This window comes from Solanum tuberosum, unplaced genomic scaffold (assembly GCF_000226075.1).
Source record: "Solanum tuberosum cultivar DM 1-3 516 R44 unplaced genomic scaffold, SolTub_3.0 scf00226, whole genome shotgun sequence".
NCBI lineage: Eukaryota > Viridiplantae > Streptophyta > Magnoliopsida > Solanales > Solanaceae > Solanum > Solanum tuberosum.
The window spans coordinates 1008778-1036570 of NW_006239155.1; the positions used below are offsets into that span (position 1 = coordinate 1008778).

A 27793-nucleotide genomic window follows, 5' to 3' on the forward strand; every position below is an offset into this window, starting at 1 on the left:
AAGTTAATTACACTTTATATCGAATATCAAATATCAGATCGAATAGAAAAACAAAAAAATAAAAATAAGTCGTAGTATGAACATTACATTGAATTAAATTTTAATAATAAGTAACTTTTGTAATGTTTGATGTCTGCAAATTTAGTAGTTTTCCGTAATTTGAAATATTTTACGAAGTTAATTTGTCAATATTATCGTAACTCTGGATTCTTATCTCATCTTTGATGACAATCACAATAATTCAAGGGAATGTTATTTTGTCGATATTATCCTTAAGACTAAAGTCTGTCTAATTGGATAGCTTTACAATGAATTTTTTTGCCACTTTTAGTACATATATTTTTCATGAATTATTGTTTTATCCAGTGTATTATCATATTTAACTTTCAATTATATATCCGCTCTTATCTGACTGCAAGTTTGATTATGATAAATTTTGAGACATTAATTATATTTCTGTTAATTAAGTAATGAGGACAAGTTTTGGTAAAATCAATTTTACATTCTAATTATGAAATTACACCATGTATGTTTTTGTTGTTGTGGTTGTTTTCTGATATAAAAAAAACATTAACTTTATTTGTTTTAACAAATTTCCAAGGTTTCTAATCTATGATAGATACGACTCATCCATTTTTAATAAGAGATTATAAAGTTTAGCTCTCTAGGTATATATGAAAGAAAATCATGATAAAAATCATTTTTTCCTAAATATATTTTACGTGACGTAAATTTAAATTAATTAAAATTCCGATATTGATGTTATAATACGAAGTGTAAAATAAAAAGAATGGGAAATATCTTTGAGGTGATTTGGGAATCGTGCACTTAAGTGGTACATGCAAGATCAAATTATAACCACAAAATGTTCTAATTACCATTAATTTGGTGTTGGCAATAATTATATTAGAGTTCTTAAGTTTAATCTACATTTTAAAAATCAGATCATTAATTGATATATACATCCTTCAAGTATTACTTTTTGAACTAACTAGAAATTAGAGACGTCTCAGGAATATGAAATGTGAGATATCGAATGAATCTACTATATAAAAAGTATGTATTAATTAATTATAGGGTGCATATCTTTTCCAAGAAAATAAGTGGCTTCTATTTATTTTGTGTTCGATAAAGTACGTATTAAATTATAGGGTGGGCCGTGGGGTATGTTTCTAAGAAAAATAATTGGTTTTGATTTATTTATGTTCGATAAAGTGTGTACTAATTATAGGGTGTGACGGTATATATATATTTCAAAAAAATAAATAGATTTTATTTATTTTATGTTCGATAAAGTATGTATTAGTTATGAGGTATGTGTATTTTTCTTTCTTTATTTTGTGTTTGATAAAACATGTACTACTGATTATAAGATGTGTATATTTTTCAGAAAAATAAGTGGCTTCTATTTATTTAGGGTTTGGTAAAATATATACTAATTATAGGGTATGTATGTCTTTCAGAAAAATAAATGACTTCTATTTATTTTTGTGTTTGGTAAAGTATGTACTAATTATAGGGTATATATGTTTTTCAAAAAAATAAGTGGCTTCTATTTAATTTGTGTTTGGTAAAGTATGTACTAATGATTAGGTGCGTTTGTTTTCTAGAAAATAAAATAAATTTTATTTGTTTTATGTTCGATAAAAATATATACTAAAGAGTAACTAATTTTAGGCTAGGCATGTTATCCAGATAAAAAAAGTGGCTTCTATTTATTTTGTGTTCGATAAAAAAAAATGTGCCAATTATTGGGTTTGTATGTTTTCCAGAAAATAAGTGGCTTCTATTTATTTTGTGTTTAGTAAAGTATGCAATACTAATTAAGTGACTTTTAATTTTGTGTTCAATACATAAATAAAAATATTATTTTAAAATTATATATTTATGATCTAAACAAAAATATAGGAGGGGGAGATGAGGGTACATGTTATCTAGGGGTAGCAGGAGGATGTTCACCTGAATTTCCTCGATAAAATACTACATAATATATATAAGATAATATATATATATATATATATATATATTAAATTTCCTAACTACAAGACTAAATATTGGCGCAGTACTTTAGGGGTTCAAAATTCACCTTAAAATTTTAAATTCAAATATCAAATAATTTTTATTTTTCTAAACCTCTCAGTAAAAATTCGAAATACATCCTTAATATGGAGTGAGATGAGAAGAAGATAAAGTATAAAGTGTGCGGACACGATCAAATTTAAACTTGTAAGTTTTGTTTTTCCTATTTCATTAAAAAAAAAAAAAAATTTTACCAATTATACATAAAAAATAATAATTGAAAAACACCCTATCAAACTCACCCTGAAATTCAATATGGTTGACCTTGACGGAGGAGAAAAATATAATTATATGTGTGAAGGTTGACAAAGACTTGATAAAAGCGATAGATAAATACTTTTTCCGTCTATTCGAATTTAGAGAGTCAAATATATATTTTTAGTTACGTTTTTTTAAATATTTTAAATTATTTATTATTATATATTTCTTTGTAATTTATTTTCAAATTTGTAAAAATAAATTTATTAATATTCATACCTGAATTAATGGTCAAAATAAGAAATAAATTGATATATAGCTAGTATTAATTAATAGGATATATAGTGGTCCTCGATCATCATTAATATTTGATTTGCAATATGATATATATCTTGATCGATCTTGTGTATGTGATCAACAAGATTTCATCAATTCTCTAATTAGTTACAACAGGTAAAAATTATTCACATATGATGTTTACATCAAATTAAAGTCAATAGATGCATGATATGCCTTTATATTATTTATAAAGTAGAATGTATCCTCACCTCATCAAATTCATTACTACTAATTATATTAGTATAAAGTTACACGATTTGATGTAAATACTAATTAATATAATTAGAATATGTCACAATCAATAGAAGAATTGTGATTAATGCAGCCAACTTCATCAAAGTGGGATATGCATGAGTTGTTGTGACGCAAAGGATCAACTAATTATAATGATTTAATTAGAAGAATTTTAAAACATAAATGCTAATTAAACTTTAGGTTATAAAAAAGTGTTAAATGTGCCTTGAATAAATAAAAATCAAGTTAATGGAAGTCAATAGAGAACCTTTTTGTCTATCCTTTCTAGAAATTTTTGAAAATTTGTGTGTTTTATCATCATTTGAATAGTATCATAACATATCACATTGCTTTTAAAAAAAAATTAAATGAAAAAGGTTAGACAACTAATTTTTATTTGTTACGACATTAATAATTTAGAAGAAATCGATCTAATGATAAAGTTATCTCCATATGATCTATAGATTACGAGTTTGAGTCATTAAATAACAATACTCCTTGAAATGTGATTATTCTTTGAATCCTATGTCAGAACTCAAACACAAAATACCTAATGCATCAGCTCATTAATCGTACATATTATAAAAGTATAGTATAATTTCCAGATATTGTTGCTTAATTATTTCCACTAAATCCCAAGGAAAATTGTGTCCAAATTGTCATCAATTGACTTTACTCACAACTCTTGACTTACACAATTCCATTTTTCCTTCAATCATATACTCATCTATATATATTTTTTATTTTATATCAAAGATAAGTTTGTAAAATAATAAAGTAGCAGCACATGTTCCTTCAACTTAACAATACTTCTAGAATTATATAATATAATGTATGAGTAGGATAGTTAAATAAATTAAAATCTTGTCTTCTAGAATGTATCACATCTCCATTAATTAGATGCTCTTCAGTAATTTCATTCACATGCACTACACATGACTAGAGCTTCTAGATAACTTGGTGGTCCTCTGGTCATCGAGTTAAAATTTTCATTAAGAAATTTTAAAATATGAATGAAGTACCTAACATACTAAAAAATAATAATAATATCTATTTTATACAAATTAAATAATTTTACTCTTATACAATGTAATTTTATATCGAAAGGATATCGACTTTTTGCCTTCACATGGTCGAGGGGCTACGACCATTATCAATCCACATGACTGATCTTTACTTCTTCTTCTTTTTTCCCCAAATAATATGCCATAATAATGTGCTGCTGATGTTGGTAAAAAGGAACAGGTAAAATTAAAGCAAGAAGAAAATCCTATAAATATTTACTGACATCATCTATTTTAATTTAAGTGTTTTTTTTTTAAATAATTGTTTTAACAAGAATTTTTTGCTCCCTTTTTTGTAATTTTTTAATTTTAATTTTCACCTAACATGTTTAAGATCATAAAATTCAAATGACATTTTAATATATTATAGTACATATTTTTAGTTTATAATCACAAAATTTAAAGTTACCTTTATTTTTAAAAACGTTGTATCTAGTCATTTTTTCCGTAAAACTTCTCTAGAGAAAATGAAATAAAGTTATAGGTCAGGTCTTAATTAAAGAGAAAAAATCAAATTTGAATCCCGTGTTATTTTATACTAATAATTTTGAGATATCTACAAATTTTATATTTCAAATATCAATTTTTACTTTGTATTTTCAAGATCACGTTTCCCCCCTATTGAAGAATTTTCTTTATCATGTGCTTTATTAATTTCATTAAAACCTATAGTGCCGTTTGGTTGAAGCCAAAATATATTCAAGGATAAGCTAGACAAGTCATTTTTTTTTAAAAATCTTTCTGGATAACGTTTGAATAAGCAGAATCATTATATTATATTTCCTAAATGAGTAAATATTGTAAATACTAGTCAATTAACTATCCAACACGGCAATACCAATCAATGTGTAAATTTTGTACTTTTTTTTTAAAAAAAAGCATAGACTATATTTAGAATTCTATTTGTTTTTTAAAGACTCACTATTAGAAACAAATAGTTTTCTCATCGCGAATTTAAGAGAAATTTATATTATAAAACATAAATTTTTCAGTTTTTTTGTCACGTCACCACCTCTCTAGATAAATGCACGAGGAAAACATTTTTTTATTGAAATAGTGGAAACTTTCTAATTTTTTCATACGAAAATGTTGTTTTTTTTTTCCATAAATCTAATTAAAATGTCTATGGTATAGCCTCTGAACATTTTCTTAGTGAAAAATTTGAGGGGAAGTAGTGATATTTTAGTAGTGAATATGCATACCTACGTGAAAAAACAAAAGAAAAATGCATACGGAATCATTAAAGTATTCTATATGATTAATATAAGTAATTTAGAACATTTTCTTACTATAATTTTAAAGCAGTGGAAAAAAAATTTAGCACGTTTTAAGGCATTTAAATCCACTTTAATAAAAGTTCAGGCTGTTTTGATTAATAATTTTATTACCAATTACATATTTTTCTCTTTATTATTTTTAAGGTGGAATGAGATCCCTTGAATATTTAATTGGTGGTGCGGCACATCAGGAAAGACGATAGCATTATTTATTTATTTAGTTGAATCACGAATAATTTAAATATAATATAAAATTGAAGTGCTAATAATTAACGTATCATATGTGTGTGTAAATGTGTATATTGTTCAAATTAGAATTTAATATCAACGTTAAGATTATGGTGAGGATCAATTATTATATTGTATACTAACTTGAGATGTATTGTTGTAGTAATTCATAAACATTTTTAATTAAGAATATAAGAAGTAATAAGAGTAGATCTAAGTTGTCTTTAGTAGAAAATATTTTAACCTTCAAAGTATAATTTTTTGGAGCGAATATAAATTAAATTAATCAAGTTTTAAAATAGATATCAAACATGGATTGAGAATCAGATACTTTTCCGTTCCTATTTATATGTCATCATTTCAGATTTCATGACCCTTAATTAAGAAACTATGTAACTTTACCATTATACCCTTATTTAGTACTCCCTCTGTTCCTAATTACTTGTCCACTTTTCATTTTATAGTTGTTCCTAATTACTTGTTCATTTTGACAAATCAAGAAAGAACATTTTTTTACCTATTATATCCTCAATTAATTACTTTGAAAAAGGTAGAACTTTTTGAAAATCTTAAATTTTTAATTCATCCACTTCATAATTAATGGAGGTAAAATGGTAAATTCACTGTGTCAATAATTATTTTCTTAATAGGTGTGACAATTCAAAAGTAGACAGGTAATTGGGGACAGAGGGAATATTGTCTTAAAGTCAAGTTTCAATAAATGAGCATAAATTAATTTATTTTGATTAATTAAATTGATCAATGAACATGAATTAATCATTTAGTTTTTATGTTAGTCAAATAGGAAAAATAGTAGTATCATTTATACATTGATTTTGTGAAATAACATATACTATTAAAGATCATATATTTTTAATAAGAACAACATATAAATAGTAATGGAGGAATTAGTACTATACCATTTAGGCTGCCCAACCTATATATGACTGTACTACTTTGGATAGATTTATTATAAGAACTATCCAGAAGCAACATTAAATTCCTTACCAGAAGTATTTATTTCATCACTGTTAAAATTGATTACCTGAACCAATTTTTTGTTTATAATTTAAGAGTTACAAAATGAGCACAAAATCTCTTTGAGAGCTTGAATGGAGATTAGAGTATAATTTACCAATTCAATAGAATTCAAAACTTTAATTTTAAATCATGCATTTTTTAAAGAAATTTACTGAATATTAAAATTATTATTTGATATTTTTTCGCTTCTCGAAACTTCAAATAATTTAGAACCAATAATTTAAAATAACTAAATTCTCAAACTTCATAAATTTTAAAATTTGGCTCCGTCCCAACTTAAGAGCAAATACTTTCTTTATTTAATTTGTTTGTTTTGCGCTTTTTTTTTTTTAAGTCTGTTTAAAGAAAAAATGTCTCTTTTTATTTGACAACTTTTTAATTTACACTTTGCACATGATATATTTAAGATCACAAGATTAAATTGCATATTGATATATTCTACTTCTCTTTAATTTAAGATCATAAGATTCAAAACTTTTCTTAATTTTCTTAAATTCAATACCAAAATAAATCGGACAAACAAATTGAAACAAAGTACAAAACACATTTACGTTACACTTTTTTTAAGCCAGTCCAAAAAAAATAGTAATACATTTCTATTTTACTATAACAAAAACAGTTTTTAGCAGTAATAAATAAACACATTAACAAAAAGTACTAAAATCTTTACTGGTATTAATAAGTTAATTGTCATTAGATCCAATGTCGATGTAGGTTTTAAGGACATTTGCAAAGAGTGTTAATTGCCACTAAAGATCATTTTTGACGTCGTGATCTAAGAAAATATTCATCTCATTCTTAATGAGCTAACTTATAGTCACACAAAAATTTATGACTTATTTTAAATAATAAATTTCAACTATATTTTTTTCTGTATCAAATCAAATAACGTCACGTAAATTATAATACTTGTAAAAAATATCAATATGACAGATCTGAACCAATTCAATACATAGTATGCTTTCCTTGCATATGTATTACTTTGCCTCTTTCACAAGAATTATGAAAGTCAAAACATCATCGATGTCCTCAAAAGAAGCTTCTATAGACTTAACAATTTTAAAATAAAAATTTATTACAAAGTCCCCTATTTTTTATTTGACTATTTCCTAATCCCCACTTATAATAAGCTCATTTCATCCCTTTTTTTTTTGGTTCCTTTGTAATACAATTCTACACAAACACAAATATTCTCCATTCCCAAAACAAAAAAAAATCCAATCTTTTGTATTATTACTACTATTCAATATGGTTAATCCATTTATTTGTGGATCTTTTCATCATCAAGATGATGATGATATTGAAATTTTTAGCCCATGTTCAACTCCCAAAAGATCAAAAAAAAGTTTGTTAAGGTCTAGCAACAAAAATAATCCATATTCAAATAGAGGACTTGATAAATTCTCTGCCCTTTTAGCTGATCTTGAAGACAAGAAACAAAGGATTTATTCCGAAATTGCCCCTGACGATATCTCTTTCGTACGATTTGTTTTTTCGAATTCCAACGATGCTAAGCCTATTATTGTCAAGTTGAAGGACAAGAAATCGTCAAAGAATTATCAAGAGGAGAAAATAGAGTCTCCGAAGAAGCAAATGAGTCGTGAAGTATACGAAGATTGTCAAGAAAGGAAAGCTGAGTCCGCGGAAAAGAGGGTAATAAAGAAGAGTGTTTCTAATTGGAGTTCAATGAAGTGGGAAAATTTGAAGAGGCCTATGTTTTATTTGCCTTTGACTATAATATTGATATTGGTATTTTTGGCTATTTATGGAAGATCATTTGCAATAATGTGTACTTCAATTGGATGGTATTTGATTCCTACAATTAGAGGGGGAGATTCAAGATCAAGTATAAGTACAAGAAAACCAAAAAGGAAGAAGGATTATATGAGAAGATTTAGTGAAAAAAGTGTTGTTAGAGAAGAACCAATTTCACCAAGAAGTGTTATGAATGGACCAAATGGTAAATATGACCATAGGAAAAGTTGGTCATAATATGGAAGGAAAAAAATTATCTTGATCCTCTCAATTCTCTCTTCTTTTTTTTTGAGACCGTGGTGTCTGAGCTAGTTTTCATACACCTTGACTAACTCCAGATGGGAAGAATCACCTAGTATTTTTGTCTCTGCTGAGTTTTGGACACGTGAGGGTTCTCAATCACTTCATTGACCACTGGGTCACATCCTTGATTGGGTGCTGAATTCTCTTCTTGAAAATTGTGAATTTTTGGTTCCTTTCTTTTGTAAGTTGACTTTATGCATTGTAAATTGCTTTACTGATTTTGTACATTGTTGTCATGTTTGAGTTGAACTAGAAATTTAGTCACTCTTTTGATATGTTTTTGTAAATAAGAAGTTTTAGAACTTATGTTTGTTAACAATTAGTTATGCTGCTGGTTCAATAGAATTGTATTATAACTGTTTTTTAGAGTAAAATGAAATGGTGTTTGTTTCCCATTGGTTTTCGTAATCATATGGTGTTCGAGCCATTTTATGTGCAGCTTAACTAATTTATTAAATTTTCTTTTTGCTGGAATTTGAATCATGATATCTTATAATTTTCACCCATTTTATTAATCATTTTGAGTAGTAGAATTTAAAACTGCAATACAACATATCTCTTTGATACTTACGAGCAAGATAACTGATAACAAATTTCAATGAATATTTCAAAAGTTAACAGAAGATTTACTTTATTATTAGTCAGAAATTTGATTATTTTACAACAATTATTTTAGGTCAAATGATTGGAACATTTGATTTACACCATTAGATAATTTGACAACGAACAAGACAGAAATGGAAGAGATCAAATACATGAAGACCATTTCAATTTTATCCAATAGAACTATAGAAGAGATCAAATATATGAGTATCCTATTTGCACGGAGTCATGTTAATCTTCTTTGTATCGTTTCAATTATAATAAATGTACCCAAATTAGGGACTAAAGGCCGTCTTTTCAAAATATACATATGAATTTAACTACCCAAACATTATAAAATTCTTTAAACAATGTGGTTGCCAATTTTGATCAGAAAATCAACCATGTTTATTTGAATTACTTCAAAGAAGTTATTCTAAATATGAATTAAAAAATAAAATTCTTGAGTGTTTATTAGAGGGATTATTATAATATATTGAAACAACGCAGTTTTGACAAAATCATATACTTACTCTTTTAATAGTAGTTAGTTATAAGTAACTTCTAGTAATTAATTAATTTCATTTACCTGCTTCCTTCTTACTTTTTGTTTTTTTATTCAAATAACCAGATAATGTCGATATTTTTCTCCTTATTGGGTATATAATATATAATATTAATATCACTAAAAACAAAGAGCAGTTGGGTCAATACATTTTTCTGTTTCTATCCCTTTCATTGCATAAGCACAATAATCTGTCTTCATCATTTTTTTTAAAATATGAGTAGAGGATTACAAGGTAGAAAAATGAACTCTTATCGACAGAATGAACATTCATATATTCAATCAATTGAGCTATTAATATTCTCCGTCTCATATGATTTTTTAGAAACCTTGCACATTTTATTTTTGTTCAACCATTTGACATATCATACCCAAATCTCACTGGTTCAATCAATGCAGATTTACATTGAGTTAATTGAAGTTGAAAATGCCCCTTATAAAAATAAATTAATTTTTTAAATTTAAATTAGAGACCTCTGATTAAAAATGAAGAAAAGAAATCATATTATTATACCATGTGTAGAAAAACTATACTCTAGTTTCACATTCTAGTGAACAGTAATTACATTAAAAATTAGATTAACACAAAAACCATTGGACAAACGTTAACTGTTTCACCCAAGGTAATGTCAAATCATAGACCTTTGACAAGGTAGCGGTGCATATTTTGAAGTACTGTCCTAAATTTTTGACAAGGTGTGCATGGATTGGATTGGTTTAAATATTTTAAATATCAAACTAAATTATTTATGTTAGATTTTTAAATCTATAAATCAAATAAAAAAATGTCGGGTTTTTCAGCCTCAAATTTTTCTCAGAATTTTTAGGTAAAGTCTTCCATACAAACATATAATTAACTTGTGATTCGATATTTCTTTAATCATAGCAACATATTTGTTTAGCCACCAAACTTGATCTTCATTTTCATTAATTACTGTTAATACTTGATAATCCTTTTTTGGTGTCCCACTTTTGGTACTTAATTGTCGTCCATAATCTTTCAATTTCACAAGCGTGGCGGCCTCAACTTCTAATGATTATGAAATATACCAAGACTCTGTGTTTTACTTTCTTTCTATTCTGAGAACAATCACATAAATTGACCTTACCATAGCAAATTAAATAGCGTTAATAACGTTTTCTCAACTGACAACTAAACACTCTATAAATTGTTTTTCATCTAGATACCTCCAAATTTGATGTGTCGCGTCAACATCAAGTATCCACGAGCCTGAGACGAATTGAGGTATCTAAATATACATAGTATTTAGGTGTTAGTTTCTGTATTGTGCCTAAAAATATTATGGCCAACTGGCTAATCTATAAGCACAATTCTATTAAATGAGCTAGAAATTTTAGAACACAAAAAGTTGGTTATAAAGGTGACTGTTAGGTTTAGGGAGGGCCTAAACTTGAAATTTTGGACACACTAGCAATGCATGAGTATTAATACATCATTATCTCAGTAAGAGGGACATTTAATTTTTGCAGCTTATGATAATAAAATGCATTTATTTGTTGAAGATAATATTTTCCTTCGATTTCAACTTAGGCCAATCGAAAAATCACCGATTTCCATATGATGAGTATAATATATTTTCAAAAGACCCCTGTAAAGATATGATTTCCATATGATGAGTAATATATTTTCAAAAAACCCCTGTAAAGATATATAGTCTCATTAATATTATAAAATAATAATTCTTTAAAATTACAAAAATATAAAAGACAATTTAGTAAAATATGATTATAGTGTTTTTTATTTTTTTGGTTAAATTTTAAATCTAGTTGAAGCATCTCTAACTTTTCTTATAGCATCCAAAAATTTCCTTATAGCATCCAAAAATGTTGATATTGTCTTCTCGAATTCCATCATAAAATTGTAAAAAGTTCTAGGCACGATAAATGCTTATTTATGCGTAACTGATTCCAAAAATATTATATCGTCTTCAACTTTATCGTCAACATTTTTTGTCCGATGGTATCACAACTTCTTCTAAGCTCTGAACTTCAAAATATGTATCATTTTCACTCGAATAATCTACCAGACTATTGACATCCATTTTATTGCGGTGTACGAGATTATTAATCATGACCTCAAATTAATGAATTCCTCTTTTCACAAGAGAGTTCATTTATATTCCTTGAGGCTTTATCTCTCGAACAATGTAATCAAAATTAACCTTCATTAATTCTCAAAAGCACTCTTCAAGAGATAGAGAAGAAACAAATCTTTCAAAACTAATGTTTAGATCACCAATTGTTGAGTGTAGAGGAACTTCAACCACGTCTTCTGGGGAATAACCCTTTGTAAATACAGCTTTCGAACCCCAAGAACTTGGGAAAATGCAACAGATGAACCTCAACAAGTTGTCATCTAGATCAGTCCCTAAATGACAATTGCATGCTTTACAATACTGTCCTAACATCCAGGTTTAACTCATCAAATTCCGCGAAGCTCAAAAGCAGGTTATTATACAAGCATAAAACATCAGTGTACACATCGATTCCAGGAGAAAAGCTCAGCTAATCAAGTGATGCGAACTGGAGTTTCCCAAACAGAGTGTACAAACAAAAATTATTCGAGTCTCATCAGTACGTATAGAGAAGATGTAGGGCCAGTTATACACCTGGGGACTTCTTGTTGAGCAAACAATAAAGAAGTTAGCTGAACCTATCCTCCAATAATGCTGTTTACTAAGCATACTTGGCCACTGGATTAAAGTGTTGCAATTGAGCACTGAAGAAAATTTAAAATGCCTCCTATACACACAGACCTACTTAATATGTTACTCTATAAACTTCCATCCAACCTCACTTAGGGCTACTGTCAAATGGAGTTGGATCTTGAGCCTTCTGGAGTTGGTAAGACTACAGGCTCAAAGTTTGGTATTCCTTCCTAGATCTTTCTATCAAAGCATGTAACGTCCCCGTCTCTTAGATTGTCATTACGGAGTCAGTCTCTATTCTTCTTAAGTGTGTGGTTTTCTTCACTGGCTTTCTCCTGCTCTTCTTTTTTACTTTTTACTTTTTAAGGTGACAGTATAATAGAAGTGTGTAGAATTTTAAGACATTGATTTGTTCATAACAAAGGAACAGTGATGGGCATGTGGTTGCCGATTGCTTGAGAGCTTTTCCAAAGATCAAAATTAAGTTGACACATTGTTTTAATTCAGAAGAAGATACAGCTTGGACTCTACAGAAGGAACATATACCTGTTAAAATGGAGCCACATAATAGAATCAGATAATTTATCATGTCTTGACCCTTTAAAAATTACATATCATCTTCAGGTCTCTGCTTTGATCAAGGAATACTCCGAAGGTGAAAAACATAACGCTCCTGCCCCTATTCCTGCAATTCAGACAAGAGGTTTGATCAATCTAATATCCTACCTGAACTGATGTGCCACTTTAATTACTTTTTGACTTCTGCCTCATTTGGAAAAGAGCAAGAGAAAGAGAAGAAATAAATCACAGTTGTTATAATCACAATTCACAAATAAAAATTGAAGGAGAAATATCTAAAAGTGTGTCCTTTAGACCTTGAATCTCTTCCGTCCTTCCTCAGAACTAAATTGAGAGACTCGCGAGTGTTGCCTATGACCTTCATCTCTTTCTTCCATTCCTCTTGCTGGCATTCTCTTTCTTTCTTCTATTTGATGTCTAGCATCTAGGAAGAATCCGTCTTTATCCCAAGTCACGTCATAATCAGCTCTGAGTTGTGATCCTTGCTGCACAATTATAAATCACATGATTTACCAAAAAACCTTCTTTTTGAGAAAGACTAAAAAGGAAAGTGTGTCACGTAAAATAAGATAAAGGGAGTATGACTTTGCAACACTTATTAAAGAACTAGGCTTTTTGATGAAAACTTGTTAAAGTAGTAGTTGAGTAAAGCCTAATTGTTTATACATATAATTTATTTTTGATGACAAGGAAAACCCGCAGCCGCTACCCTTTGGGTGCACACAGGGTAAAACCCCCGCTCCTATGCAATAACTCGCTAACTACATAGGAGAGGTAACCCACACTAGGCAAGCCCGATGCGACGAGCTCAACCCAGAAGGCAAACCCCTTGCTTTTGCTAGCAAGGGGCTTTGAACTTGAGACCTCCACAACATGGAAGCTCCAAGCCCAAACCACTGGGCCACCCCAAAGGGTCAATTGTTTATACATATATCCGAGCACATGTTAGATATTTCATTCATAATCATCTTTGAGTGCTAAAGAAGACGAGAAGACTAACCGATAAAGTACATTTCTCCAATATGTTTCATCAGAGCATCAATTACAATATAGACACACCTCAAATTTTTCCTTCTTTTAAATATGTCAAACCCGTTTCATTTCTTTCAGTTTTGGCAGAGCAACTGCTACTCTTCAGAGTACCATAGGATACTAACTATAGGAAAAGTAAAAATAATAGACTGATGTTCCAACAAATATACCTTTTGCAATGAGCGACCACACAAAATCTTCAAGGCGTCATGGAAGTCCTTGTGCTTCTCAAACCGCACTACAATCTTACAATGAAGACCAGAAACTATGTCTTCTTCATCTGCACCGTCACCTATACTATTGTCCTCAGCAACATGAAGATTCCTACCGAAGAAAAAAATAAGATAAGCCAAATAAAAGATGAAATTACCAAAATAGTTGTATGTATATATAATAAGCTTAAGAGCTAAAATCTGGAAAGAGAGGGTGAGCAATCAGCAAGTTTCTTTCCTATCTTTTCTTGGACAAATGGGAATAATGAAATAAATAAAAGCATAGTAGACCCTTTCAAGGAAGAGGAAAAAATAGGGACGCAAAGTACAGAATATGGCAGTCTCCAGCTCTACGCAGCACATAGTTGAATGTAGTTGAGACGTGATTGTTTAACAAATTTTGGTAGGTAATTACATTTCTAAAGAAAGAACTTTTAGTAGGTATCAAGATTGCTTTAGGAAACTTTTTTCTCAACAATGGTTAAAAAAGCATTTGATATATTAGTCAAGTGAACAAGATATACATGAAGCTACTGCTGCAAGTATCCATGAACAAATAGACAGCTTTCAACACCATAACAAACAATTCAAATGTCAAACAAGTAGTCAAACAGATAATAACTTTTCATAAACAGTCTAATAGATGATATAAAAACAACTAATAGCACTTGCCTTATCTTTCCAAGCACGGAAACAATTGTGTGAGTAACCAGCATAGAGGGCTTAGATGAGACCCTCGTTTCTGCAAACCATCGTGATGGCATACCTTTCAACACGATTGTATCTGGCTGCATCTTTGCACTCCTCTGATATCCTGTAAAGAAGAAAATAGGAGATACAATTACTTCAAGGTACCAACCCTGTGAAAAGCATGGACCATTTACACTGGCACATCATATCACACAGTCATGAATTTCACCAACAATATAACGAGGAACCAAGTAATCATTCAAAATACAAAAACAGACAGAAGCTTTGATACTTTAGACTGAGTGAGCTCAAGTTGTTAGTAGTTTCAGCTTCATAACCCTTATGTACATAAACTGAAACAAAATGTCTTCCATTTACACCATACAACAACTAAAAAATCTGTTCTTGAGCATCCTTTCTTCTTAGCTCCTCATTCAAAAGTTAAACTCCAGATTTTCTTATCTAACTATCAAATTGCATTCATCACATGGACTTCTACATTGAGGGCAAGTTATATAGAACAGATAAACAGGATATTATTCTTCTTATAACAATCAAGTTTCTTCACTATTCTTGTTTTCTTCTTCCGGCTACTACAACAAGGAAATATACATCGAGATTCACTCCGTTCCATAAGATTCTATAACGGACATTTTCTACTAACATACAAATCTCTAAATAAATAAAAAGCAAGTGTACCAGCATTATAATTCAACTGCATTATATCCAAAATACTAAAACATATAAAATCTTTACTAACCACGAGCACCAAAAGCAATAATCTCTTCCCATTCCTTCTTCATTCCTTCAAAATCATCCGACACCGGCACAGCTACATTCAAATTAAACTTCGTACCTTCCAAATTCAGCTCAATCCCATTCAATTTTTCCACAAATCCTCTCCTCCATTCTAGAAACTTCTTATCAGCTCTCTCCACATCATCGCCAGTTTCCCCAATCACCTTCGACAGAAACCCTAAGTCGTGAACAAAAAGGCGACCGCGCGCCACCGGCTCCTCGCGCTTGCGCTTGTTGAGATCTTTGAATTTCCGGATTTGTAGGTCCTCTTCAGGAACAGTGATGAAGAATGAAGATTTCATGTAATCAATCAGTGATCGCTTGAACTTCCATTCGTCGAACGGATTAACGGACTTGTCAGCACGGTAGACTGTTAAGAGAAGCTTAATTCGTGGAACTAGAGAAAGTCCCCCTTCGAGTTCTAGGGTTTCGGTTGGCCGGAGAGAGTTTAACAGCCGATTACTCATCGTCTCCGGTCAGCTTAGTTGAAGCTTGAGCTATTTTTAAGTAGGATTTACTGCTATGCCTTTAGTCAGTGTTTTAAAAGGGTATGTATTTTTAAATTTTTAATTTAGGGAAAAAAGGGTTGATATACTCCTCAATTTTGCTATTTGGAGTTGATATGCCCCTCGTTATGAAAGTGGTTCATATATATCCTTGCCGTTATACAAACGACTCACATATACCCTTATCGTTATAAAATGAGATCACATATACCCTTCATTTAACGGAAGTGAAAAAATTAATTTTAAACTTATATTTTTGACTTTTTAAAAAAAAAAAATCATTTAGGGGTATATAGGATTCTTCTAGCAAAGTTCAAGGTATATTTCAATTTTTTTCATACATAAATTATTTTTGACTTCTTTGATTTTCATTATTTTAGTTTCTTATTCTTATTTTATTTTTTCTTTCATTCCTTAGTGTAAAGAAAAAAAATTTTAAAACTATTTTTTTGTGGCTATATTATAATTTAAAACAATTTTTTTTTTGTCTATATTGTAATTTAATTTTTGTATTTGAAGAAAAAAAAATTGGCATCTATAATAAGTTTTACAAAAATATTAATGAAATATAAATAAATTTGACCATCAAAATAATAAATCTAAATTAGTCATTGAACAAAAAAAAAAGTCAAAAAAATATGTTTGAGGAATATTAAATATACCCGTATGGGATTATAGTTTTTTTTTTTTAAATAATAATAAAAAATTAAACTAAAATTATTATTTTTTCATTTCCATTAGAGGGAAAGGGTATATGTGAGCCATTTGTATATAATTAGGGGTATATATGAGCCACTTTCATAACGAGGGGTATATCAGCTCTAAATGACAAAGTTGAGGAGTATATCAGACCCTTTTCCCTTTAATTTATAATATACATAAAATAGTAATACAATAACAAAAAAAAATATAAAAATACATTAATAGTTTAAAATAATAAAAAATGTGGTTAAGGAAACTCATAGAAAATAAAATTTCTAACATGAATTTACAAGTATAAATAATATAATGATATAAAAATTATTATAAGACGCAAATCAACTTTAATATCTTATCTTTTAAATAATAAAGGAATCATTATTTCTAAAAATATATTACTATTATCCTATGCAATTTACCTCCCTAAAAGAAAATAATTAATAAAACTTATTAGTAGTATAATAAAACATTACTCCGTCATGAATAAATATAAAATTATTTTTAAATAGCGAAATAATAAAATATGATATTTTGAGATATATGACAAAAATATGAAGACTAATAAAAAGTAAAAATGTAAAACTTCGCTAGGTACTTTTAAAAGAATTATTAAATAATAATCACCCGATATTACCAAATATATACAATACTATGATTTGTTATTGGCCTTTGTTATTTGAGTTACTCTCAATCTTTTTTATTTCAATAGATGAAAAGTTATTAAGTATCATTCATTTATTAAAGAATCATGAGAGTCAACAACGTTAACTAAATAATTAAACACATAATTTATGTAAGATCTAATAGGCGTGCCTCAAGCGTTATGTGTTGAGCGTGTTTAGAACATACACTCGAACGCTTAGGATGTAAATCTCACAGAACTAAATCTGGTGCATTTTGCCATAGCCCCGCCCCAAGGCGAACCTCGAGACGAGTCCAACACAATCTTTTAAAACACTGCTTTTAATAATGACAATAATCAGTACGACGTCGCATATGCGTTGTAGAGCCAAAATCAAATTTTGAATTAGCTCAAAATTTTTACTACAAATGAAGAAAATACGATAACAACAACAAACGCGGTGTAGTTCCACATATATAGTGTGGAGAGAGTAGTATGTACACGGACCTTGTGAAGGTCGAGAGATCGTTTACTCTCGACTCTTTAGGCATTAGCTAATATTCAAATGTTTTCCAATGCAATGAAGATGGTTCAGACTCAACAACTTCATATGATCATAGTGGTAAAGTATACATACTGCAAAAATCAAAATGCCTACAAATTAGCACAAACAAAGCCTATTATCCATCGAGTTTCCATGTACTAGTTGATCCCCAGGAATTTTTCAGGTGTCATAAAAGAAACAAGAATGAGCACGACGAGACTTACAAGCACGAAATACATAGTGAACGTTTAGATATACTCGTATGAGTTCGTAGTTACAATCATGTTGTATTGGGTCATTGCAGTTATCTAAACACAGAACAAAGAGTACTTTCAATGAAAATGTTCAGTGCTTGATTGTAAGCAGAAGCAAAACAACTGTGAGATCAAGATATTACTCCAAAAGCCAGCAAAAAGATGTACTAATTGTTATATACACTGATACAAAATACCATGAGTACTGATACTACTTCCGTAGCATGTCCATTAGCCTGTCAGAGATGTTGTTCATCAACATCGATAGGTAGTACTATCCTGTTCATGTTGGGAAGTATATAGAACCAGATAGACTTCATAAATCAGTCACAAACGTCTACGCTATTAACAAATTGCTAATGGATGTATGGCTGAAGTCAAGTTTTCATTTTCTGCCTTGAATTAGTAGTCACTATCAGATAAAATTTTGAACTGGTGCAGAAAGCTTTAACTCGTGTGCAGCTTGGAAAAAATCTGCTGCTTGATGGACTGATCCTTCCATCTTTGCAAGCATTCCAAGGTTAAACCATGCCTCATGGTTCGTTGGTTCTAATCGTAGAGCATTCATTAAAAAGCTTCTAGCAATAGGGGCTACGTCGTTACTCATCTTCATAAGGACTTTAGCTGTAGAAACAATGCTGGGGATATAATCTGGTTCTATTGATAGAGAAACTGTGAAGGCAACAAGAGCTTCCTTATATCTTGCTTTAGCTTGAAATAATACACCTAAAAGTATTTAAAGAATCATTTTTAGTTACTGAGAAAGAAACATATATATTTTGCACAGTTATGTTAAGACCTGTTGCATGCCAATTCCGCGGGCAGAAAAATTGAATTGCTTTGGCTCTGTTTATACATATTTCAGCATCACGCCACGACTCAAGATCTGTATATAATCCTGCTAAATCAAGCCATGCTTCAACTTCTAATCTTCTCTGAGAAGTTACCTGCAGCCCAAACAAAAAAACTTTGACCTCCAATTTCCTTAACAAAAATTATTCCACGTATCGTATTGTGGGGATTTCATATATCAGATTGTCAGAATGATATGTATACTCAAAACTTTCTCAGAGGAAGTTTTAAAAAGAAAGGTGTGTACCACATCATTTGTCGCAGACTCCTTTTGTGCTTGAATCAAAGCAAGCAGAATCCTGTATGTCTCTATGGCTTGCTTGGGCTGTTGTTGAGATATTTGAAGGACAGCTTTTAATCTGAGATGTTCCATTTGGTCGATTTGTCCAGTCTCATCGAGAGCAAGATCAACTATGGCTTCAGCATCTTTGAATCTCTGTTCTGCAGAAACGACTAAAGCCAACAACTTCCAAGCTTTCGCTGTACTTCCAGCCGACATTTCTGAGTAGCACATTACATTATTAAAAGCTGGAGTCAAGTTTCTTTGGATGGCATTTTCTAATCCAAGAATAAACATAATTTCTGGATCCTCCTTGCAAACTGAAGCTGAGTTTAAGGCAGCTAATGCTTCTCTTTGGCAGAAATTTCTTTCAAAATCCGAAAGGGAAACTCTTGCAGCATTTCCATAACAGACGCCAAGAAGTTTATGAGCTTGAACTAGGAAATGTTCGTCTTGATTTTTGGCCGAGTTAATTACTTGACGAGCAAAATTTATCCCCTCGTGAGCTTGCTGCAGATCCTGAGAACACAGCTTTGCTCCTAACAAGAGAGATGGAATATAAGGTTCTTGGTTGGCTTCCGAACATCCAGAAATTTTCTTGACAAGGTTCAATGCCGTATCATTCTGACCTGCAGCACTGTAACAAAGAGCAAGTAGATACCACCTCTCTGCTCGGGTATAAACTCCAGGAATAACCTGCTCAATATGATCTGCAACAGACTCAAAGTTGTTAGAAATTGTCAGCGCGAATGTCAAATGGCTCATGACTTCAGAATCCCATATTATTTGACCATTTAGCATTCTGCTCATGAGTACAAACAACAAGAGAATTGCTTCCTCCAAGTTACTTTTAGGGGCTGTTGAACCCCACACTTGAAATTGAGCAGGAACCTCAACTTCAACGCCTCCAAAGAGTAAAGTGGTGGCTAAGTCTTTTTGTATACAGGCCAATCTTTGGGAATCCAAATTCCATGGCTTGATTAGCGCCCTTCGATATGCAAGCACAGCTTCATCCAAATATCCTGCTTGTATCCATAACTTCGGAAGTAACTCGAGTGCTTTATGAAACATCTCCAATAACTTGCAGTCTTCAGAAATTCCATCTGGTATTCCATTTGGTAATGCTGAATCGACAACATCCAGCATCATCTTGCACTCCTTTGCAGCATCTGATGAGTTAAAAATCATATGCAGCTACATCAGTACCAAAAAGCCGACAACTCACCCTTCAATCCATTAGCATTGAGTTCATCTATCAATGGCATACAGAACTAAGATTGACAATACATTTTTAGTCTTCGACAACTCTGGATGCTAAGCATAGTACAACCAAATAACATTAAGGAGAAATACCAAATAACATAACGAGGAGCAGCTTTACCTTTGATTCGGCTGAGCTCTTCTAAGGATTTTGCTTTAAGCAGAATTGCTTCAAGAAGTAAACTCACAGAATGCAGTGACATTACACCAGCAGGCACGATATCACCTTTGGAACGCGGTTTTAAGGGCCTTGTTCTCTCAGAAATGGCTTTAGACATTCTCGAAGACAGGGTTCTAATATCTATTCCTTGAAACACTTGAAGGGCAGCATCAAAATTCCCTCTTTGATATTCTAGCCTCCCCAACAAAGCTCTTGCTTCCTGCACCCCAAACCACAAAAGAGCCAAATCTACTTACATAAACCTTGAGACAATGCTACTAAATCGGGTGAACAAATCGATCAATCATCAATCAATCAACTATGCCTCAATACCAAACAAGATAGAGTCGGCTATATGAACTATCTGTTAGTCACTCAACTAATATTTATTATCTCAGAAAATCACCAAATTCAATTTTTTTTCAACAAAAAATGTAACTTTATCAGATACCAACTATTCTTGAGTGACCATATGAGAAATCAACTCGTATCTTTAACTCAAATGCTAAATAAGTTTTAAGGGTGTTAAGGCTATTACCTCATAGTTCAAGGAAAGTGCCTCTTTTAAAGTTGATTCAACTTCATCAACTTGTGCATCATCAAGTTTTGAATCCCAATCTACTGTTCCATTTCTTGAAGAAATACCACTAGCTGAAAAATCCCTTGTGGCCAATGACTCAGGAGACTCTGGTGGTGGCTCATCAAATTTGAATTGCTCACCTGAACAAGCACACAGCATCTTCTCCAAAAAAGCAATAAAATTTCAAAAATTTCACACTTTTGTCAACTTCAAGAATCTTACTTTAGGTCCAATTCTTCCAAAAGTTCAAATCTTTCATAGTACCCTTTTATCTACAAAGCTGAAAAAAGCCAAATTTGAAGACAAAAGAGTAAATGCAATATTGGATCAGATCAAAAATTGCTATGGGCAAAAAGATTCTTATCCAAATAAGGAAAGCAAGTTTGAAACTTCCAATAAAATTACAAATTTACAAAAAAAATGAAAAGCTCATGGAAGAAAAATCCTAAGAGAAGTTTTATAAAGCCCAATGAAACAGAAGAATAATTTAGGAACAGAAATTAAAGAAGACAAGCAACAAAATGACAATTAAAATGCAGAGTGAAAAGGGCTAGACAAACAAGAGAATAAAACATTGAAATTACCATAAAAACAGAAAACTTTGTTTTACATGCATTGATTTTAGTAATATAATTAGTCATGAAAGCAACTTCTAAGGAGAAGTCCTTGTTAACAGTTCAAGAATTACTATTGAAAATCTATAGATAATGATATAGGGTTTAAAGATTTAAGTAGAATGGTCCATATTTGATATTTTTACCTTTTATTCTTTAGTTTACTCTAGTACTCACTTAACGCTCGTTTGATATGTAGAATAAGATGAAATATCTTTAGTTTAGTTTAGTTTAATTTATCATATCTTGCGATTAAATTTGAGTTGTCAATGAAATTTTTTAGTATAAATTTAATTTCAATTTTAATTATATAATCTCGAAATAATTTAATATGTGAATCAAACAATTTTGATTTTTTTTTAATAACTTGTCCAGAAGCTGACATGGTAGCACAGATAGTTTATGGACAGGAAAAAAGTATGGGAGGGGGCAAAAGTTGTTGCAGAGTAGTAGCTGTTTGTAGATTCTCTGTTTTCTTGTTCCATCCCCACCCCACCCCACCTTATTTCTTTATTGTTTTAGGGGAAGGTTATATGTTTTAGTTTGTAATATTAAATCGAGCCCAAAACAGATAAGGAATATCTAAAAATGATTGAAAAAAAAAATTCAAAATTATTTTAATGAAAAAAGTAGGCATTTTGATGTCGATTTTTCGCCATCTAAATATGAAATATGTTTTAAGAGTTGGATTATTCGCTCATTTTATATATGAGCTAGATTCAGAATATCATGAGATAGTTTAGTTCATATTTAGCGGGGGTTTTAAAGACTTGAGGGAATCTTTTGTTGTATAGCACTCCATAAAAGAAAAATTATTTGGACTCTATTTATTTTACACTACTATCATTTAATATTTTTTTTTCGTGAATAAGAGGTTCTAAGAGTCAAATATCATAAAGTATTTAAAATTATTACTTCTATTACTCAGAAAAATTATTTGGACTCTATTTAGGGTCTGTTTGGATTGGCTTTTGGCTTATGACTTATAAGCCAAAAGCCATAAGTTAGGATTTCTAACTTATAACTTTTGGCTTATTTTTGTTATTTTGACTTTAAAATAAGTGCTTATAAGCACTTTTTAACTTTACTCAAACACTTCAAAACTATTTAAAAGCTATTTTGACTTAAAAGCACCTAAAATAAGTCAATCCAAACGGGCACTTAATCTATTTTACACTACTATCATTTAATATATTTTTTTCTGAATAAGTGGTTCTAAGAGTTAAATATCATAAAGTATTTAAAATTATTACTTCTATTACTCTTATACTATAGTCCTCAGTTTTCTTGTTGTTTTGTTATGATCTTTTACTTCAGTATCATATTATTTATTGTTGATATTTTTTTTTTCTTCTTTATTTAGCATGACTTCTTTGTTAATATATCTATTTTATTTTCATACTTGATTTAATAAATTTTACTTGAGCCAATGAACATCAAAAATAATTTTTCTATTTTCATAAAGTAGGAATAAGACGGATAGACACAACCCTAAACTTCACTTATAAAATTACACAATAATATATAATAATATCTTTGTTGGTAATATTTAGTTTTAAAGAGGTATCTAGTCAAATATCACAGGATAGATATTATAGTTTGAAAATGATAATGACCCTAGTTATAGAATAGGGAGACAAAAACCTCATGATACAGATGGTAGATCAAAATGACCAAAATACCCAGTGGATGACCAATTAATTGTCTTTATTTTATATTTACTTTTTCTTGTACAAGGGTAGTATGGTCATTTTGATTACTTGTAATAATAGGATTCCTTCATGGCAGATTTTTTGAATATAGGGTGTAAGTTATAGGTTTTGCATGTGACAAATGACAAGGTTTGCCAGAGTTGCTTTGCTGACAAAAAATGTCGTGTGGTGATAGTAATTAAGTAAATGCTTCAATTTTCGTGAGATAGAAATAAGGTTTGCGTATGTTATAATTTTCTCAACTGACAACACAAAAACAAGATCAAGAAAGGTATCTAGTTTGTGGAAAAACACTTTGTTTCCTAATGAGACAAAAGAAGACTTTGGATCGATTCTTTTGGCAGTCAGATCAGCAAATTTCGCTGCAATTATAAGATACGCAATCGTTGTTCTTGTTCCTTTAATTATATTACATCAACTCACTTATGAAATTTCACTGAATAAGTTATTTTAGTCTACTAGCTGATATTACACTTTTACTATAGTAATAGGTGAAAATTCAACATAATAAAGAAAAATCCTCCTTTAATGTATTTTTCAACTTGAAATGATCTTAGTAGGATTTTAAAAATTGAAAAGTTAGCCCACCCATGGTGTTAAAAGGATAAAAACATTTTTAGGAGAATTTTTCCTATAGAATATCAAAGACAAAAGAAAATATTGAGAGAAAAGGTAAAAGTACTTTAAATAATTCAACTACGACTTTGTTGGCAAAAATGCATAACATGGGCAGCATGATGATAATTAAGTAAATGAATAATTAAAATAATCATTTTAAGAATTAAGATAATGACTGATTTATTTTTATTTTTTATTTGCCTTTTTATATTCAAAATCTCACTGGTAAAGCACAGTGCTCGAGCCACGAGGTTAGTGGCCAAAAACCTATAAGAAATATGAGTGTACAATTTTGGCTTATTGTCTACTGCTATCACGTTTTGAGTCCTATACTTTAGTTGTATTTTTTATATTTTGTTTTTCGTAAAAAATGGGGTACAAAAATCTTAATAGTTTCAGTTGTTTGACAATCTAAATTTTTATTTGTCGGTGAGAGTTTGATCAAATTACCAATGCCCTTATCGATACAAAAATGCCACACATTTATCCATGTGGTTTGCGATATAGTCGGGTTTTGTCCCTTTTTAACTAATGGAGCCATTAAAAAAGAAAATATTGCGTAAACTAGTGACGCAAAAATGTTTAAATCCTGAACTTTTTAAAATATACTTTCTAATTCAGTGGCTCAAATTTAGTGGTTGATTATTTCCTTATTATTTAATTCCTTCTTTTGTCTTGCTAATTAAACAAGAAACCAAAGTTGCAATAAGACCACAAATAACCTAATGTTGGTGGCTTGGTGCAATCTACACGGATGATTTATTAGTATTTGTAGTGTCAATTCTGATAAGAAAGCGTTCTTAGTTTAGTTTGATAGAACATGAATCTTCAGAACTCGATGTTATAAGTTCAAATTTTATAAAATGTGAACTAGACAAAACTATATTTATGAATTGTATTTTAGCATTCACTAAACAACGAAAGAATCATATAGAGATAAAAGCAAACATGAGTTTCACGTAACCTTCTGCATAAAATTTAATTTCATGTTTAATTATTTTTTCTTGTTAAAAGTAATGACCAACAACACACAAAGAAAGCCAATTAAATTAAAATTTTAAAATCATATATAATTTATGAGTAGATTCAACTTGATATAGCCTGTGTGATTGGGTAATGAAGGCAGGAGACCCCATTATTAGTGCAATTTTACTTGTGGTGAGATATCACTTTAATTTGTTGGGCTAATAAAGTCCAATTATATTTTTAACATGGTAAGATGATATTTATTTATTTTGAATTAAACTTAGTTGGTTATCATTAAGAGTTTCTTAATTAGTAGCTTCTTTCTTTTTTTCAGCTACCAATTAGGATTTTGTTCTCCCCCTTGAAATACTTCTCATTACTGTTCATAAGTAAATTTGGAGATTAATTTTGTATCACCGATATCAATCGAGTATTTATCGCGATCCAAGCATACCAACTTCTTTTTGTGTATGCATTTTTAAATAATAATAGCTAGACAAAGTTATCAATTCAGACCTTATGTCCATCACTCTGGCATCTTCATACTCATCTCGTCGAACCATTAGTATGACGATATATACTCTTAACATAGTGAGTATAATATAATTCTCTTTGACTCAAGCCCTCACGATTTTCATTACAACACACACCTTGTAAAAATACGAAATTTGCCCTTATCCGTGGATTGAAAGTTGTTAGAACTAAGTACTCGTTAATTTCTTACTATTATTGTGTTGAGTATCGTCTTTGATTAGCTCCCCAACTTTCATCTAACATTCATTTATGAAGGAAAGTTGGGTATATATACTTACGCTTCAATGGGTGGATTTACCTAACAAAGAGATGTTTAGCAAAAATGTGCTCTTATAATTATTGTATAGTTTTGAGGTAGCTACAACCAATTTCAAAGATACAACATCAAGAGAGTTATAAGTAGGTTGTTGGACATGAATTGATGATATTTATTAAAAATAATGTTTGAAATCAAATTGAAAAACATTATTTGAAATTTAAAGTTATGTTTGATATAATTATACAATTGAAATTATATAAGTGAAAATTTATCTAATTGGGTCCATAATCCAATGAGAGCGGGATATTAATGATGATTTCGCACATTGTATTGTAGCAGGGTGGATAAAACGGAAGCTCACATCCGAGATCAAAAAAAAGTATTCAGGGTGGATAAAACGGAAGCTCATATCCGAGATAAAAAAGGTGGAGATGCGGGGTATCGATCCCCGTACCTCTCGCATGCTAAGCGAGCGCTCTACCATCTGAGCTACATCCCCATATGTTTCTAAAAGACCACGTATTGATATTTATTTGTCCAAGTTTAGAATTGGATGTTTATCAAAGCATGAACATGTTCCGTGCAGCTAAGCTAAAATTGTGTTATTTTTCCTAATTTGAGTAAACAAATAGGAAGATATATCTTTAACAAATTAGCTTTCGAGAGATGTTTAAGAAATGCAACTAGTGGCGGAAGTAGATTTTTTATTAAATATATCAAAATATAAAAAATTAAATATATAAAGATATAAAGAGAATTCAACACATAGTATATTACATTATATATATAATAAATCTTTTTATATATTTATATATTGTAATTTTCCAACAACACGGCGTTGGTCGACACACTCTTGGATACATGCATGTGTGCAACTCCAATTATGACATATATGTATCACAAAAGAAAAGTTAGTCTGAAAATATTAATATTTGATATATACATAAATATATTTTTCAGTTTGGGTTCAATTGACACTTAAATTCTTCAACTTTGAATGTATATAAATAAATAGCTAAATTTGTATAGAATTAAATGAGTAGAAACGCAATTGTCCTATCAAACATAACTTTAAATCGTATGCGTGTGGTACCAATATATGTTGAAAAAAAGTGGGTAGAAAAATTGCACCTTATTTAATTTTATCTCTTCGACATGGTTATCTCAAGCACCCCCGTAGTGTTGATTACAAACCAACTTCTTCTTGCTATTAGCTGCTTTCTCCGCGTCACCTGATATGGCAAGCGGACCTGAAAGACCGAAAAGAACTGTTTAAAAGTCTCTTGCAAGAATTTTTCAAAATAAAGACCGGGCCATGGACTGGACGTGTCTTTTTCCATTTCTCCTTTTAAATTACTATATTACTCCTTCTCCTTATGATTTTTCTTTATATTTGGTACAACCCCTATGAAATTTATGAACACATTTGACTATTTTTTCCTTTAAATTGCAAAATTTAAAGAATATCAGAAAATACTCAATCTAGCCCTAAATAGCATAGGCCGGCCAAAATAATAAGCAATTAAAATATTTTTTTATTTTATATTTAATGTTCAATATTCACATTAAAATTCGATTAATTTAAATTTGCGATGCATCAGACTCATTCGAGAGTATCACTCTCTATTAAAATTAAAAGGGAGAAACAACCATCACATACTTTGATGTTACTGAAATTATATGTTTTA

The 27793-nt window shown here is 30.1% G+C and overlaps 3 protein-coding genes and 1 non-coding gene across 4 annotated transcripts; 1 reads left to right on the forward strand and 3 right to left on the reverse strand.

Moving 5' to 3' along the window:
- Positions 1 to 7641: 7641 nt before the first annotated feature.
- On the forward strand, positions 7642 to 8858 carry LOC102589146 (uncharacterized). Its single transcript, XM_006356795.2, has one exon. It carries the CDS (start codon positions 7709 to 7711, stop codon positions 8450 to 8452), a length of 744 nt encoding a protein of 247 aa, XP_006356857.1. The 5' UTR covers positions 7642 to 7708; the 3' UTR covers positions 8453 to 8858.
- A 3917-nt stretch (positions 8859 to 12775) lies between these two features.
- Positions 12776 to 16192, reverse strand: LOC102589474 (uncharacterized). The gene is made up of 5 exons (XM_006356796.2): positions 15608 to 16192; positions 14830 to 14971; positions 14116 to 14269; positions 13210 to 13398; positions 12776 to 13019 (listed from the first exon to the last, which is right to left on the reverse strand). The coding sequence occupies exons 1-5, from the start codon at positions 16110 to 16112 to the stop codon at positions 13014 to 13016; spliced, it is 996 nt and encodes a 331-aa protein (XP_006356858.1). The 5' UTR covers positions 16113 to 16192; the 3' UTR covers positions 12776 to 13013.
- A 2023-nt stretch (positions 16193 to 18215) lies between these two features.
- On the reverse strand, positions 18216 to 22067 carry LOC102589807 (tetratricopeptide repeat protein 7A). The gene is made up of 5 exons (XM_006356797.2): positions 21361 to 22067; positions 20784 to 21042; positions 19370 to 20571; positions 19070 to 19217; positions 18216 to 18996 (listed from the first exon to the last, which is right to left on the reverse strand). The coding sequence occupies exons 1-5, from the start codon at positions 21559 to 21561 to the stop codon at positions 18686 to 18688; spliced, it is 2121 nt and encodes a 706-aa protein (XP_006356859.1). The 5' UTR covers positions 21562 to 22067; the 3' UTR covers positions 18216 to 18685.
- A 4464-nt stretch (positions 22068 to 26531) lies between these two features.
- TRNAA-AGC (transfer RNA alanine (anticodon AGC)) lies at positions 26532 to 26604 on the reverse strand. Its single transcript has one exon. It is a non-coding gene; the product is annotated as a tRNA-Ala (tRNA).
- Positions 26605 to 27793: the final 1189 nt, after the last annotated feature.

Excerpts from the sequence above, each read along its gene's own strand:
- LOC102589146 (XM_006356795.2), top strand. The coding sequence starts at position 7,709 with ATGGTTAATCCATTTATTTGTGGATCTTTTCATCATCAAGATGATGAT.
- LOC102589474 (XM_006356796.2), bottom strand. The coding sequence starts at position 16,112 with ATGAGTAATCGGCTGTTAAACTCTCTCCGGCCAACCGAAACCCTAGAA. Across the intron at positions 14,270-14,829 it reads TCCGTGCTTGGAAAGATAAG|GAATCTTCATGTTGCTGAGG; the intron begins GCAAGTGCTATT and ends TTTCTTCGGTAG. Across the intron at positions 13,399-14,115 it reads GTGGTCGCTCATTGCAAAAG|CAAGGATCACAACTCAGAGC; the intron begins GTATATTTGTTG and ends ATAATTGTGCAG.
- LOC102589807 (XM_006356797.2), bottom strand. The coding sequence starts at position 21,561 with ATGCTGTGTGCTTGTTCAGGTGAGCAATTCAAATTTGATGAGCCACCA. Across the intron at positions 20,572-20,783 it reads AGAGCTCAGCCGAATCAAAG|ATGCTGCAAAGGAGTGCAAG; the intron begins GTAAAGCTGCTC and ends TTAACTCATCAG. Across the intron at positions 19,218-19,369 it reads AGTCTGCGACAAATGATGTG|GTAACTTCTCAGAGAAGATT; the intron begins GTACACACCTTT and ends TTTGGGCTGCAG.